The 16,117-nt window shown below is 34.4% G+C and overlaps 1 protein-coding gene and 1 long non-coding RNA gene across 2 annotated transcripts; one reads left to right on the top strand and one right to left on the bottom strand.

Moving 5' to 3' along the window:
• The first annotated feature begins 2,310 nt into the window (after positions 1-2,310).
• Positions 2,311-4,500, top strand: LOC140747751 (uncharacterized). Its single transcript, XR_012102904.1, has 3 exons — positions 2,311-2,471; positions 2,572-2,640; positions 4,421-4,500. It is a non-coding gene; the product is annotated as an uncharacterized LOC140747751 (long non-coding RNA).
• Positions 4,501-8,525: 4,025 nt separating this feature from the next.
• Positions 8,526-15,467, bottom strand: Tpr2 (Tetratricopeptide repeat protein 2). Its single transcript, XM_073080332.1, has 8 exons — positions 15,293-15,467; positions 13,968-14,218; positions 12,963-13,161; positions 12,631-12,769; positions 12,319-12,436; positions 11,789-12,206; positions 10,990-11,168; positions 8,526-10,140 (listed from the first exon to the last, which is right to left on the bottom strand). Exons 1-8 carry the CDS (start codon positions 15,358-15,360, stop codon positions 10,019-10,021), a joined length of 1,494 nt encoding a protein of 497 aa, XP_072936433.1. The 5' UTR covers positions 15,361-15,467; the 3' UTR covers positions 8,526-10,018.
• Positions 15,468-16,117: the final 650 nt, after the last annotated feature.

The following is a 16,117-nucleotide window of genomic DNA, read 5'->3' as shown; positions in this document are numbered from 1 at the left end:
AATATTGACGACTTTAATAGTTAATAAAGATAGGCCTCAGAACAGCATAGATAGTTAGATACCATGAAGTTCCAGTATAGGGCTGAGATATCCTACCTGTGGTAAGAGGCGACTTGGGGGTCATCGTGATTATCTTCTTGTAAGGCCGTTTCCGGCCCTGCAGGAGTCCTTTCAAAGGCTGTGCGTTCCTAAGGAGGTGTGCTCCCGCTGCCTGTGAAGACAGGCAGGTCCTTGGGTTGGTAGCCAGAGGGTTTTTTTTTATTTTTTTTTATTAATAAATATGTAAATCATTGCATATATATAGTTTTATTATTTTTTTTTTATTATTTTTTTTGTTATTTTTTTTCCCCTCTGGCATACCTGTGGTAATGGCTCTTGTAAAGCCTTGGTTCTATGGGGTTACCCATAGTGGTGTCATGTCCGTGAACTTGTCAATCCGTTGTGGGCGGCACTCTCGAGTGCCGCAGTCTTCATAGATGCTTCTCATGAAGCCCCGACGTCCGCCGGCGGGTCCCGCGCCAGGAGATCGCGCGGGAACGCCCTGCGGTCCGGTGGACGAGCGTGGAGCGGCGCCAGATCCCGCAGGTGCGGGAATCGCGCCGCATCTACACGCTCGAACATCTTCGTGGCGAGGCGGCCGATGCAGTCGTCCAGGCTCTCGACTCGTAAGTCCCTCTGGATGACTGCGTTCCTGACGTACCACGGCGCGCCGGCTACCTGCCGCAGCGCCCGCGATTGTATTACCCGCAGGCGTTTGCGCTGCGGTTCGCTCGCGAGCGCGTACCAGGCCGGCGCCGCGTACGTCAGGCGGGGTCTTATGTATTGTTTGAAAATGCAGGTCTTCACACCCAGAGGGAGGCTCGAGGATAGCACTGGACGGAGGGAGAAGCTGGCCGCCCTCGCACTGGCGATGACGGCGTCCACGTGGGGCTTCATACTTCTGCCTGTTGCCTGGAGAGAACTCCGACAACCAGGCCGGGATATGTGGCGGTGGGCGCTCAACTCCGGGAGGCGATGGTGTTACGGCCGCTTGCGCCGGGCTAGCCGGCGTGATGCGGGGAGGCGGGCGACGGGCGCACCCCTTACAGGGGTTGCGGCGCGGGTGCGGTTTCGGCAGATGCTCCCCTAAGACGATGATCTTCTGGCTCTTTCTCTCCCGAATATCGAACGATATGAGGGTAGAGAAAGATATCGGTAGCGGTGCACACGGACGAGTTGATTGGGCGCGAGATGCAGCGATCCTCGACTAGGGGGCTTCCAGGATTGCGGGCTATATAGGTTACTATATTCTTTAGTTGCGGGCGACAAGTGTGGGAAGGGGAAAGTGGGTGGGGGAAAATGGCCTCGACTTGTGACGTCATATAATGCAAAAACAAATAAACGTTAGTCTCATTTAAAAGTTTTGTTCATAAAACTTGTTTCTGTTGATATTTATTCAATCATAGACTTTGAATTTTATTTATGAACGCAAAAAGCACCAACGAGAGTAATAATGGTCGGTAAATTATTATTATATGTTTTTATTTAATGTAAAAAGTTCAATTTTTCAAGGGGTTTCTTTAAATCGGATACTATATAAAATAGTGAAAAATGCTAAAAGTAGTTACGAAGCCGATTTTGATACAAACTAGTTGCATCATTCGATTTTTTAGAAATCTATTTCCTTAGTCTGGAATCGACATATTCATTCGACCCTCGTTTAGTGGATCGCATTAAAAGAATCAAATTCTAAAAAATAATAAATGACAAAAGAATTCAGATTTTGAAGTGATATAGAAATTCACTTGTTTTTTTTTCCTTTTAACTATTATTTAAAAAGCCGAATATACCTCCGTCATATTTGTGACCTTATAGAATACAACTAATCAATGTAGAATACATAGACAAATAGACGTCTTGTTCGATATGTTAAATTTCAATATATTTTTATGAACTTATCAATGGAATATACGCAATATACAAACTATCAAAAAAAATTGATACTACCTACTTATACTATTAATAAGGTCACTTCAAAGTGGTATGGTCAGAGATTGTATTCCTGACGGATAGTGTCATAACCATAGAAGAGTTTTCTGTTCCATGGTCTTAACGAACGCCGAAACATTGAAGTAGCATCGAATATGTTATGAAAATTTCACTATCAATTATTTACCATACAAATGAAAAATATTATCAGAAATATTTTCTCAAATTAAAATAAATAAAATTCTGGATCATAGTCTTTTAGTTACTTTGATATGAATCGATGAAAAACATCGATCATAAATAAAATCGATTTATTTAGGAAGTTGGCAATGGCAATACTGTTATTGTATGTATTTGTCAAACGATCTTTCTTTCTTTCAAGTAGACCGCGTTCGCAAGAGCGCACAAGTCTTCATCGTTAAATATTATCATAATCTCTTAACACAAATCGTCTATAATAAGAGAGACGTTAACGTTTTAATTTTATCAACATGAGAGCTAAGGTATTTTGTGTTATTTCATCTAAATACTGTGTATAATAATGTAATGCCAGACTTTGCGTTTTTAATAGCACACTTACAAGTTATTTTAATTTTGTTACAGTGGCGCAAGAAGCGTATGCGAAGGCTAAAACGGAAACGTAGGAAGATGCGTGCGAGGTCTAAATAATCGGTAAGTTAATTAATTAATTAATTAGTCTCTGTTACTTCCTTTAAACAACTTTAATATTTTTATCGGTCATGAGTCGTGATCTGATAGAACTGAGTACAGGAAAGTACTGTTGTTGTCTAATTCAAACAGATTTAGGAAAAAATCTCGCAATATACACACATTGGATGGTCCTACACGTGTTTTAACCAATATCGTTCAGTTCGTACGTAAAATTCTGTAACTTATAACCTCATTTACAAATACTCAATCCATCCATAATAAGTTCTCAACAAATAAGTATACGAAGATATGAAGTGTTCTATAATTTAAGAAAAGTGTGTTTGTATTCGAAATGTTTATAACTGTTGGTAATATTAACACGTAAACTAATGCATTTCATTAATTTATGTATTAAAGTAAGAATTTTTTTATTCTGCCCTTTTTTTACCGAAGATCGGGCGCGGAACAGACCGCGTGGCAGGACGGTCACCATACCGGTGTGACGTGCGGAGGGTCTTGGGTTCAATCCCCAGCTAAACAAATAAATGATGAATTTAGATTTCTGGGTCTGGGTGTTTGTGTAGTGTGAGGCTGTGAGCGTAGAAAGTCTTCATAAAGTCAGGAATTTGTGAAATGTTACATTTGTGATCTTAAACTTAAGCCTGTAGTATCAGACATAATTCATGGATATGCTTTTCAAGTGATATTTCTAATTATTTAAACCATGCATTAAATTGAATGCACAATTTCACTTTGTCCATTTTTATTAATCAATCTGTTCAATGTTTTGCATTCCGAAAGATCTATATTTGATAACTTCATATATATTTGATACAAGAAATTCTTAAAATTAGGGGTACTTAGGTGCTTGACCTGAGCGAGACCAAATTTTGGATCACAATTCAGTTATAGATCCAAACAAATGTATATGATCTAGTATAACTTCAAGTATTTACCTTTACTAAAACATAAAAGAACATATAGAACGGTTGAACCTTACTTTCAAATGTATATTTCTCTTTACATTTGTATTGTATATTAATGTTTTTTTAATGTAATAAAAGTGACAAATGAGGACTCATTCCACCTGAATGGCCACTGGTACATGTGTATAAACAAATTGTAGTGCCCACAGAAGCATAGCTGCTCTTTGATGACTTAGTAGCTACTTCACGTGTAACTGTGCCATACACTTCAAAACAAAGCACAGCAGTGGCTAACATTGTTACTAAGCAGGATTTGATCAGCTGGTGGTGCCTTCAACTAATCTCTTGTCAAATCACAAAGGGTTCTCCCACTTTTTATAATGTAAATATGCATATCTATTAATTTCAATTCTAACAATAATCGAAATGTTCAATTGTGTTCACTCAAGCTCAAAGTACTCTACATTTTGTCAGAATATAAATGATGGATGGAACTTTCCAAGATGTGTCAGAGTTGAAACATACTTCTGATCAATCAAATTTATGTGTTCCTAGTATTGTGCAGATGAAACTTCAATATTAATTGTATGAATAAATGAATTTATTTGTGAAATAATACTACTTAATGTCAAAAAACCCTCTTAGGCAGTTACTAGCTCATCTTGAGTATAGTGCAAAGAATTAGAGGGTACATAAGTAGCTTTCTCCACCCTTATGGTTCCATGAATCTTAAGGACTTTATAAAGCTTACAATTTTATTATTTATAATTATGCATGCTTCCTAAATATATTATAGTCCTATAAAAAGCTGGCCTTCATCATGTGGATTACTTATTAAAATATATCTATTTAACATTTGTGTACTTTATTTTCAGGTACACATTGTAAGGGGTGAAGAGGAAAAACCGGAAACTTCTTGCTTTGAGTATCGAATAAAAAAAATTTAAAAAATCCACATAGATGTTTTACTTTACCGTTTTTTCTTCTCTTTTGGGTATATAAAACAACATGTTCTTATAGTCAGACTTACCTATGCGCGTTGGGGGGGCGCCACTGGTGCTCATAAGTGTAAAATATATACGAGTATAATTATTTAACATAAGAATCTAAAATAATAATGTTCAAAATATTATTTTCATACAAATAGTGGTAGTTCCAGCTTTTAAGATCGTAATGTTATTAAATTAACGTAAAAACTTTGAACTTGTCTATACACTTCAAAGTTCATTATTTGCCTTTGTTTTCCATCGAATGCTTATTTTTTTTTAAATAGGGCCTCACATGCAAACAAAAATATAAAAATGTAGTTTGAGAATTTGAGTTTTACATGAATGCATCAATTGGAATTTCTGAAGTAAACTAAAATTGTAATGCCGTATGCACAGTGCACACTCTTGCCAAACTTCACATGTGGATAATATTTGTGTACCAAACAAATTAAGCCAAATTTAATAAAAAATATCGATTTATCACAATATATTTTTTTATTAATTAAATGTTTATGATTATTTGTATCGTTATAACATATTTTATGTTTTGTTACGGGCTCTTATTAAGTACATAATTGAAAGTAAAATTATATAACTATATATAGGTATTGGGGATTTAAGTTAAAGGAAAGCAAACATGGCGGACGCCGAGACCAAAGAGTATAGTAACTTATATAGGAAGCCGAGAGTATCGATTATGTTTCACGACTGATACGCACGATTTCCCTTTGTAGCATACGAAGAAGTATAAAACGTCTACGCAGGATCAGATGAAACTGATAAGCGTTGATCACTTCATCAAACGAGTAGCGTTTTCTTCCTTAGTTGTATACAAAAACGGACAATCATACCGGCAGGAAACTTTTCCAAGCCAAGTAGTTTATGTACAAGTTTTCATTTATCAATATTTGCCGAGACTTTTCAACTGTATGGTTCTGGAACTACATTTATTTAGCTATTTATCGTACTTCAAAAAACCTAAGGCTGCCCCTAGACCTACACTAACATTGTACAATACTTTTTATTGTACAATAACATTGAAAGGCTCTGACTCCAAACGAACAATTATATTGCACAATAATACAAACTGCACAATTTTTTCATGTTTAGTCAAGAGATTGAGAATAGTTCTTTCCACAACGAAACACCTTGCGAAGTGGCGGTAGATATATTGACATCCAAAAAGTGCTCTGTAAAGAACCTATTTTTAATTAAAACAAAAGATTTTATGTGATTAAAAATAATGCGTAAAACTGACCCTACACCAAAGAGTATAGTAACCTATATAGAAACCTTACACGGTCAATAATATTGCACAATATAATTGACCGTTTAGGCGGCCTCTAACTGCAATCGTTTATCGCATTCTATTTTCAAAATCTAATATAAAATATGTCAATGTCTGCATTATTTTAAAATTACTTTTTTAGTAATATTTACACAATTTAATTTCTATAAAATGGGGCGGATGTCAGGAATAAAATGGGAAAAGGCTACGCAGTGTCGACCCGTACACAATATAATTTCATCCGATTTTCCAAAATATAATCCTCAACCGTGGAAATTTATGGTAAGCCATAACTTGATAAGTAACGATTTTACAATCAAACTAGTATCGAAAAGCTAGGCTAGCTTCATTCTTGTTGAAATGCACCTTTTTAAAACCTTGTATATTAAAGGGGATCCTTTGTAGCCTACCTTAGAAAACCTTGGATTTTTTTTACTGAAAATTCAGTACAAAATCATAAACTAAAAGCTACTCTGTATGATTGCAAAAAAAAACAGCACAAAGTGCTACATACTTATAGGTGATGGTCAGTGGCGGATTTAAAAAAAAACAAGGTCTAGGCTGCACAGTTTTTGCCGCCCCTGCTTCTACAATTGGCATGTCCAGTGGCGAATTCAAAAAATTTAAGGTCTAGGCTGGACAGTTTTTGCCGCCCCTGCTTCTACAATTGTCATGTCTTACTAGAGGTGAGGCGTACATACTCGTCCAGGGAGTAGGTAGTTTCCCGGACTAGGTGGTATATTGGACTAGGTAGTTTATCGGATTAGGTAGCTTGCGCTCCTGTTTTTTTTTGTGTTTGTTTGTTTGTTCATGTTTCCCGTTGTTTTTTGGTCGTCGCGCCGGCTTATGATACGGTTCCCGTTTTTTTTTTGCTCGTCACGCCAGTTCATGACACGTTTAAGGCATGAACGAACTAGCTTCCTAATTAGCAAAAAGAACATTCGGTCCCCAAATTTGCCGCCCCAAAAATCTGCCGCCCTAGGCTGAAGCCTACTCAGCCTGCTGGTAAATCCGCCACTGGTGATGGTGAATTATCAGTGCAGGATTAAACTTTCAGGAAGGCCGTTCACGCATTCAATGGTTGTTGTCATATGAATATCAGAGGATGTGGCTGGAAGAAAGGGAACAATGGAATAAACGCATGTATCCTGAAAATACCACGGTTAACGTAGACATTGTAAAACGTTACGTCCTCACTTTTAAAACGAATCATCAACCGCCGAAACCAGAAAAAAAGAAGCCATTTAAAATGAAAAAGTAAGAATTTTTTTATTTACTGTCTCTTTATACGTGATATTATAACCATCATTAACCTAATAATAGGTTGCTTACCCCAATGCTTGATCAGGTCATCAATCAAAAACTACCATCACCTTGCTAATTGTATGGATTGCTACATAATAAATGATTCAGATTTTTCCGTCTTTGTATACTCATTGTAATTTATGTTCATATTATTAATAACATAGATTAGTAAAGATACTTCGCCGCCTTGAAATTGAATGAAGCCACAAACGGCTTATTAGTAAGTTCTTTTTTTGAATTCTTGACAAATAAAAACATTTTTAGAGTAAATTTACGAATAAATAACTAATACTGCGTAATTTACATACTAAATAAATAATTATTTCAAATATTTTAGGGACATTTTAGCACGGAGACGTGGCAAAACTTTTTTACGCAACTATTTCAATTCTCAAAACTAGATACATTTTCTCGTTAGGAGTGAGTAATCTTTACTAATCTATGATTAATAATGTCAATTTCGATCTTTGGTAGGTAAAAAATAATATATCGGTTAGTAACGGAGTTATAAAGAAATTGTCAAATGATCGACATTTTGGTAGTCAAAACATAGGAAAGATTGTATAATAACAAATCATTTTTATCACATTTAAATCTCTACAGATTCGAGGGTGTGGGCGGTAAGACTTCTAGTAAAAGAAAACCTGGTGATAAGGCTATGGACTTTGCAAAAAATAAAAATCCCCAGAAGGAAGACGAACCTAAATAGCGTAACTTGAAATTAGTATCTAGCAATGGTTTCACAGTATTTTAATACGTATGACTATAACTGATTTTAGTTTAAAACTAATTTTATATGGATTTTTATTTTAAATATATAATTTACTATCAGAAGACTTTTATTGGAATATATGTATGTGCATCCTAGAAAACGATGGTATTGGTAAGAGGGTCCAGACTTGTGAGGAAGAGAAACTCATGTTGAATAAATATATTTTAAAAACTAAAAACCACGCTAAAATCGCACAGGAAAAATCTTTAAACCTGATTCCTGGCGATCCTGGTGAGTAAAAAGGGATAAAATTATTAAAATCGTGTATTGTCATTGGTTCTTGATAATTGTTCAAAATTTGAAATTAATCGGACCGTTCAAAGTGGGTAAAAATCGAGTTCAAAGATTCCGTTACATACATACAACCCAAGCTAATAAAAGCTCGTTAAAAAGGAATGCTAGGACAGACTATAGGTATACCTTGAAGCACGGAAGTGTGCATGAGCTGATAACGGTATAAGCATCATAAATTATCTGGCTTGAATAAAAAATACGATTATTTCATCTATTGGATCATTAAGAATCTGAATAAAGATTTTAATATCGATACAGCGCCCACCTCCGGTATTTAGCAGACAGTCAGATATTGTGAAATATAAAGGTGGGGTAAAAAAATAAATGTTAAATGCTTCATGAAATTTCCTGATTTATTGTATTTATTTTGTAGCATTCATATTAATTGAATAAAGTCATGCAATAACTATCATCTATGTGACAATACAATAATATTATTATGAAGGTTAGACGGGAAACAATCTAAGGCTCACATTTTAATTGCACTAAAAAGGATTTGTTTTAGCTAATTTAGTCGATTACACTAATCATCTTTATTATATTACAAAAATATGTATTGATAGTTTTCTAAATTTAAAATCAAATCATTTATTTACTGTTTTGAAGCTTCTTTAAGATTCTTGCGTGGCAAGTTATTTAGGTTCCACACTACCATTAGTGCGATTAATAGTCCAGTTTGGTGAAAGTGAAACATCAGTAGTAGTAATCTGGTAAGAATGAAGTACGGAACTATCAATATTATTTTTATTATAATTAGTTTAGTTAATAACGCAGGGAAAGAGGGATAAAATCTAAACTAAGTTTCTCATGATATCAAAAGTGTTATTCAACTAGCTTCAATAACGTTTCTTCACTTATAACATGATTAAGGTCTAGTCACTGGTCATTATCTATTGAAACAGATCATGGCAGCTCAGTAATGATTACACTTTGTTGACTATAATACATGAGAGGTTGATTATACAAAAAGTAACAAAATTTTACTTTTGTTTAAATTATACTAATTTAAGTAAGAACACTCCCTGCAACTCGTCACAAGATGGAGCAATCATTATATTCAGGCTTTCGAACTTTTCTCAACACAAATTCAAATGAAATCAGTCCTATTTTTTTTAATAGTTTTTAAAACAGTAGTAAATCTTAGTTTTTTCGAAGTACATGGTGTATTCCACATATTTTAAAACATATTTTGAAGTTCAAAAGAAGAAAAACATAAATATTTTTTCTTCTTAATTGTAAACCAAACTGGTTCTAAATATTATCGACAGAACAATGCTTTGTTCAGACCCGACATAACTACTGAAGTTTTACTTATTCAGTAAACCAAACTAATACTCAAACTACTGGTACTGGTCCGACTTTTTAATCATCATATTATAAGGATTATAATATACAGGTACTTTACTGATTTAATTTGGTAAATCACAATACATTCACAGTTCTTATAATAAAAGAAAATCACTTAATCAAATCAGTCAATTTCTGAAATAGGCGTAAATACCCCAGCATTAGTATCAATTCACTTTGTTAACAACTTATTAATTATTTTTAATTCAGCTATTTCAACTAACAATGGAGACCAAAATGAAGTACATACTTATTATTTTATTACAAAAGGTATGCTTATTATTTGGTACTATATATTTTTGGTTATTTGGCATTATTCTATTTTATGTTTATGAAAAGATAGCAAACAATTTGAACTGGGTTACTAATTATACTAGCAAGATTAATGTGCCCAATATGGAATGAAATATATTCAGACATTTTTCAGTTTTTTGAATTTATAATGTCGACTAAACTTTATGAGCAATTAAATATAAATTTATCCGAATTGAAAACTAAAAGCGGATCCAGGGAAACCACCACCACCACCACTGTGGAAATCAAAGTGTTGTCCTCCTCCACGATTGAAGAAAGTCTGGAATACGACATTGGGGTCTATGTCTGAAAAGAAAAAAATAAAGTTATGATTAATAACAGTAATGTAACCAATACAGCCGAATAGGCTTTTCAGATACGGATTCTCGCCTCTTAGTGCTTGTATAGTATTTAAGTTTTATGTATAATTTTAAACAGATGCCGTCACTGCAGTAGTTCCAAAGCGTTTGAATTACTTTGAATACAAAAACATGTAATATTTAAAAATATTGTGTTTGTGTATTCGTCTATGTGTGTGTACATGGCGCCCATGATACAGGGAATCCTAGTGTGGGGCCGTCATTGTAGAAGACTAAGTTATTAAACTTTGCAAATTATAAAATTCGAGACCAATTAAAATATGTATGACAAATAATGTTAATGTGGTAAGTGTATAGAGTATTACTTAGTTACATATACATAATGCCTGGGGCGAAATACGGCTGACTTCTGCGCAATAAAAATTTTTTGGACCAAAAAGTGCTACAAGGCGACGTTCGGTGCGTACGCGCACCGAAAGTTCGAAAAGCCTATACTTCGACCAGCCAGAGTATATATAACAATGCTGCGACCATAGATTAGTAAAGAATACTTACTCCTAACAAGAAAATGTAACCAGTTTGACAATTGAAATTGTCAGTCATGTATTTCCGTGTTTGAGAAATATTAAAATAATGTAGTTTTAAGTTCATTTACGAATGAAACGATATTTCTCCGCACTTCCTCGGTTTCGTATCTTAACTGCGGCATTGTTCCGCGTAAATTACCATGACATCCATTAAATGGCTGACAGAATTGTCAGCCGTTTAAGCCATTTAACGGCTTCCTTCAATTACACGGCGGTGAGATATCAATACTTATGCTGCTGCGACTTACCAGCCATGCCGGAGCCGTCATCGTCGAGGTCCTGGCCGTGGTCGTAGCGCGCGCGCTTCTTGGGGTCGCTGAGCACACCGTACGCCTCGCCCACTTCCTTGAAGCGGCGCTCCTGCTCGCGCCGCTCGTTGTCCGGCGCGCCCGCGTGCCTGTCCGGGTGGTGTACGAGTGCTCGCTTCCTGTAATGTATAACAGGGACGCAATGAGTTGACTGACTGCTTTCTAGATACATAATTACATTAGACAAACTAGGTTTCCAGTTTTGGGTACTAGAAACACAAACGACTCAATCTAGAGCTCAATCAAAATTCATCAATAAAAAACTGCATTGTTGGGTAACTCTTAACCTGTTCAATGTTGACATTTAAAGACGAATAGACAAATACTAAGCTTATAATAATACATATCAATGAATTGTATTATTCTTGACTAGATAGAATTACTTAAGTGCGTTAGACATAGTACATGTGTTCAAGCTTTTATAGTTAATCAAACTAAATAATAATAAATGTTGCAATCTATCGGGCAGCATATTTGCAATAAACTTTTTGAACGGCGCTCGAAAATTGTCAGTCCTGATCTGAAATTGATGATCCTGATAAGGATAATGGGACAAAATTATAAAAATTGTATTTTGTCAACTATACTTGATACATGTTCAAAATTTTGAATAAAAGTTACTGTTCAAAGTGGGTAAAAATTAAGTTCAAAGATTTCATTGCATACATACATACAGATCAAGCTAATAACAGTGTGGTAAAAATATAAACATGCACCTGTATAATAGCAAATTACCAACCTGTAAGCTTTCTTGATGTCATCTTCAGATGCTGATTTATCAACACCAAGAATTTTGTAATAATCCTTGCGTTTGAATTTCTTAAGAGCTATTTTAGCCTCATGGAGTAACTGTTTGTTTTCTTTGCTTTTGTCAATTTTGTACAATCGCTCATAATCTTTCACTGCTTCTTCATATTCCCCAAGCTCAGTGTAGCACTTGGCACGGCGAAGTAGGGCTTTGACATAGTTCTCATCTAACGCAAGAGCTGCGGTGCAGGCATCTACTGCATCCTTAGTTTGATTCAGTTTGGAACACACAGTGGCTTTGTTGAAATATAGTTTGGCATTTACGGTCTTATTATTTTTGTCAATAGTCAAGGCTTCGTTGTATAGGGTCAAAGCTTGTTGCCATCTACCCATTTTGAATGCTTCATTACCTATAAATATAAGAAATACTCTTATTTAATATTGTGAAATGCTCACTATAAATACATTACAACTATGGACAAGTAAAAATGATCTGAATATTAAGTTAATAAATAAAATTACCTTCTTCTTTCTTTTGTTTGAGTAACTTTGCTTTTTTATATACATCCATCGCTCTTTTGTGATCTGGCGCTAATCTCAAAACTTGTTGGAAATGTTTGAATGCATGTTCATCTTTATCCTGGAAATTAAGATTGCCTCATAAATATTATTTACTATGGAATCCCATTAAATTAATAAACAATAAGACAACATAATAATACATAATAAGAGCTTTAAAGAACATTACTATCCTACAACAGATTGAATATAACAGATTTGACTATATGAAAAATAAGATTTTGGAAAAAAAACTTGATTGCGGAAAAAACACACCTCGAAATAAAGGCACAGTCCTCTAACATATATGGCTTCAGTGTCAAAGTCATCAAATCTCAAACAATCATTTGCAATTTCCTGAGCTTCCTGACATCGTCCAAGCATTGCTAAACATTCAGCTTTAGTCAATTTTGCTCTGAAACATGAGTGAAATTATTTAATTAAATAAAATAAATAATATATTAAATGTAGGAGGCTGGTATTTTCGAAACCAACTACTAACACAAATGTCATCATCGCACATGGACTTTAGCAATAATCTACTATGAAGGAACTCATTTGCATGTTTACACCATTAAAAGGTTGAGAATATTTAATATAATTATTACTTAGAACTTGACGGGCTGTAGTCTAGGCAGCGATCCATGCAGAAAACAACTCTACGGTAATCCCCACTGTCCATGGCTTTTTGAGCATCTTCATGAAGTCTCCGTAAGGATTCGAGCGCGCGGCGTTCGCTCGTAGCGCAGTCGGCACCACCAAGCTCACTGGCGCGACGTACAGCTTGTTCTCCCCCAGATATGTCACCTGTAATAGTTTTAAAAATTTATCAAATGAAAAAACAAATTCCTTCTAATATAAAAACCTTAGATAGTTAATTGTATCAGGCGTTAAATATGCAGAAATCCATGCTATTAAGTTAAGATTAAAAATAATTTGCAACAATATGCTACAAATATGTATGATGGTATATATTTTAAACCATACAGTATGTACCACCCTCCTCGCTCAAAGGATGTGTGCAGATGCAAAATATTAAAAATATACACCACCATACATACTACCACCAACACGTGTTTTGCTCCAAAACGGAGCTTCATCAGTATCAGTCATCATCATTTGTAGCGGATTGTTGGGAAGTAGTTTTAATCTTAACTTAATATAAAAATCTTATATTCCTATATTATTGAACATACAGAACACTGCTCATAACTAACCACAATTGATGTGTTATCTCTTCCTATATTACAATGCATAACCTATGTGTGTCTGCATTACCATTAACCACACTATCACTATCATGAAACAAAAATAGATATGTAATTCATTGGTTATTGTATGGAAACTTATGTAATACTATAGTGTTCAGGACAATAACCTATAAATTAATTAGTATGAATTCACTTATTAAATACTTACTAATTACATAATATCTCTGTATAATATCATATAATCCAAATATCTTGCCTTTTAGTCAATTTGGTGTCTGAACAGTATGTCACCTTGATACTTCAAGGTATTATGTGAATCATTAATAATTCATTAGGTAATAAATTTGTGAACAGTTTGATAAACATGTTATGTTGCAGAATAATTCAACAAAGCTATCATACCTAGTGCTATACAACATTTGGCCATTCTGATGTATCCCTTTGTGAATGTTGAATCGAGAGCAACAGACTTTTGAGCATCTTCCAGAGCCTTTTTATACATGCCCAGCATCATGTAACAGGCAGATCTGTTTCCGTAATACGCTGCATTTTCTGGACACAGTTTTATGGCTTCATCGTACATAGCAAGGGCACCCTTGTAATTTTTAAATTTATACAAATGGTTTCCACTTTCTTTCTTTTCTTCAGCCAGCCTTAAATTAAAGGAAATATAATTATATTTTTACTTTAAACTATATCTCAAGGTTCCTCTAACTCTTCGCTACATTATGTTTTCAATCAAACTTAGCTAAAATCAAGTATATTGCAGAAATAAAACAAGTAAATAAAATATAAATGAGATTATCTGTTGAATTTTTATAAGTAGAATATACTATTGGGATGTATGTCTTATATTATATAGTAATATTGATAAGAAACACTAGATGATTAAAATAAATGTAACTTATTTATTAGTATAAATAGGTTTATATGATACAAGGTTTTCAGTTAAATTTAATTATAACTATCACCCTGACCAGGGTATGACCTAAGTAAGTAGGTCGACAGGTTAATTTCCACATTTGGGCCTTTGAGGATATTATCATTGCCTGTCTTTTTGACAAAATTAAATTATGTTTATTTGAATCAAACTTTAAAGTTTCACACAATTTCATTGGCATAATAAATACATTAAGTAGATAGATATCTAATGGTTTAAACAGTATCAAGCATGTTGTCAAAAGGACATCATTTTTTTTACTTTTTATTTGTGCACATAATAATCCTTACTTTACTTCACAGAAAACATTGCTAACGTGATCATAATAAAAAACAAAAGATCAAGATTTATAAGAGATTTATCTGTACCATACCTACATAATGATCTTATATTTTATATACCAAACTTTCCTCATACTTCTATAAATTACCGTAGTAGGTCCTAAAAATAATGGGTTTCTAAAATAAATGGCGCAGATATAAATATGCAGCAGAAACATAAAACCTTTTCAAAGTTGAAGAAATTTAATGCAAAAGGTAGGTAGGTGTTGTGTAGGACGGTTCTTTTCACAACAAAAAAAAAGGTTGTTGTACCAGAAGTAGGTCAAATGTCAAGGCACTGGGACTTATACATTCACACACTAGTAATCACGGTCATAAATGTATATTAAATTATTATAGGGTCATACGCAAAATGCACCTGCGATTCGCCTTGATGACTGATACTTGAAGAATGCAGTGCACTATGTAAGTTGCTGCAATTTTAAGTATATAAAACAAACGATTACCTTTCTGGACTTTTAGGAACTAAATCATCAATTGTTAGATCCAAATCCGCAACTTCCGACTCTGCCATTTTTGGGTTTTAAAAATTACAAGTTTTATATTCCACCCTTTATTTTGACGACGAATTACGGAACCACAAAAGAAAGAACTCTATGAATGAAATGAAACCCAGATTCCAAACGACAGACTACAGAGTATAAAGATTTAGTTCAAAAACATATTACAGACTAAACAAAGCTAGTCTTTGGTATATATAACCATAGACAATATTGTAATTTCAAGGGGAACTCACTCCCCAATATATCTCCCATACTGGGGAGTATGTTGCCCTTCCCAGCCCTCACACACTCAACAATAACGACCGTTACATTCATCGTTATTCATGGTAGAACAACAAAACTAAGCCGATGTCTTTCCATCAAAGAAAGTATATTTAGGTCAACCGCAATTCTTATATAAAGGAAATGAATATCACCAAATGCGTGCTCCAAAAGTAACTAAGGTAACATTGCCAAACTCAACTAAGCAAATTAAGAATAATACAATCTCGTTGATCCGTTCCGATTATACTTATGCGGCTGAATAATGTTGCTCCCTATATTTAGTCTATGCTATACGATTATTTCTTCTGTGCTGTGAGCTGTGACGATTTGACGACTGACGTGTGACGTGACGTGCGAGGGGGGAATGATATTGATGGCATTTGATGGCATTTTGGACTGTTTTTTGTTTAAAGCCTCTATTCTCATTAGAATAATTTTCTCTTTAATAAAATGAATACGTGTTTAGATAAGTAAAAGTCTACTGAAGCCAAGTTTATATATAAA

This window comes from Epargyreus clarus, unplaced genomic scaffold (assembly GCF_041222505.1).
Source record: "Epargyreus clarus isolate Ecla_fem2 unplaced genomic scaffold, WU_Ecla_fem_2.2 ptg000015l, whole genome shotgun sequence".
In the NCBI taxonomy this organism is placed as follows: domain Eukaryota; kingdom Metazoa; phylum Arthropoda; class Insecta; order Lepidoptera; family Hesperiidae; genus Epargyreus; species Epargyreus clarus.
The sequence above is the reverse complement of the archived record's forward strand: the minus strand, read 5'-3'. Positions and strand labels throughout refer to the sequence as shown.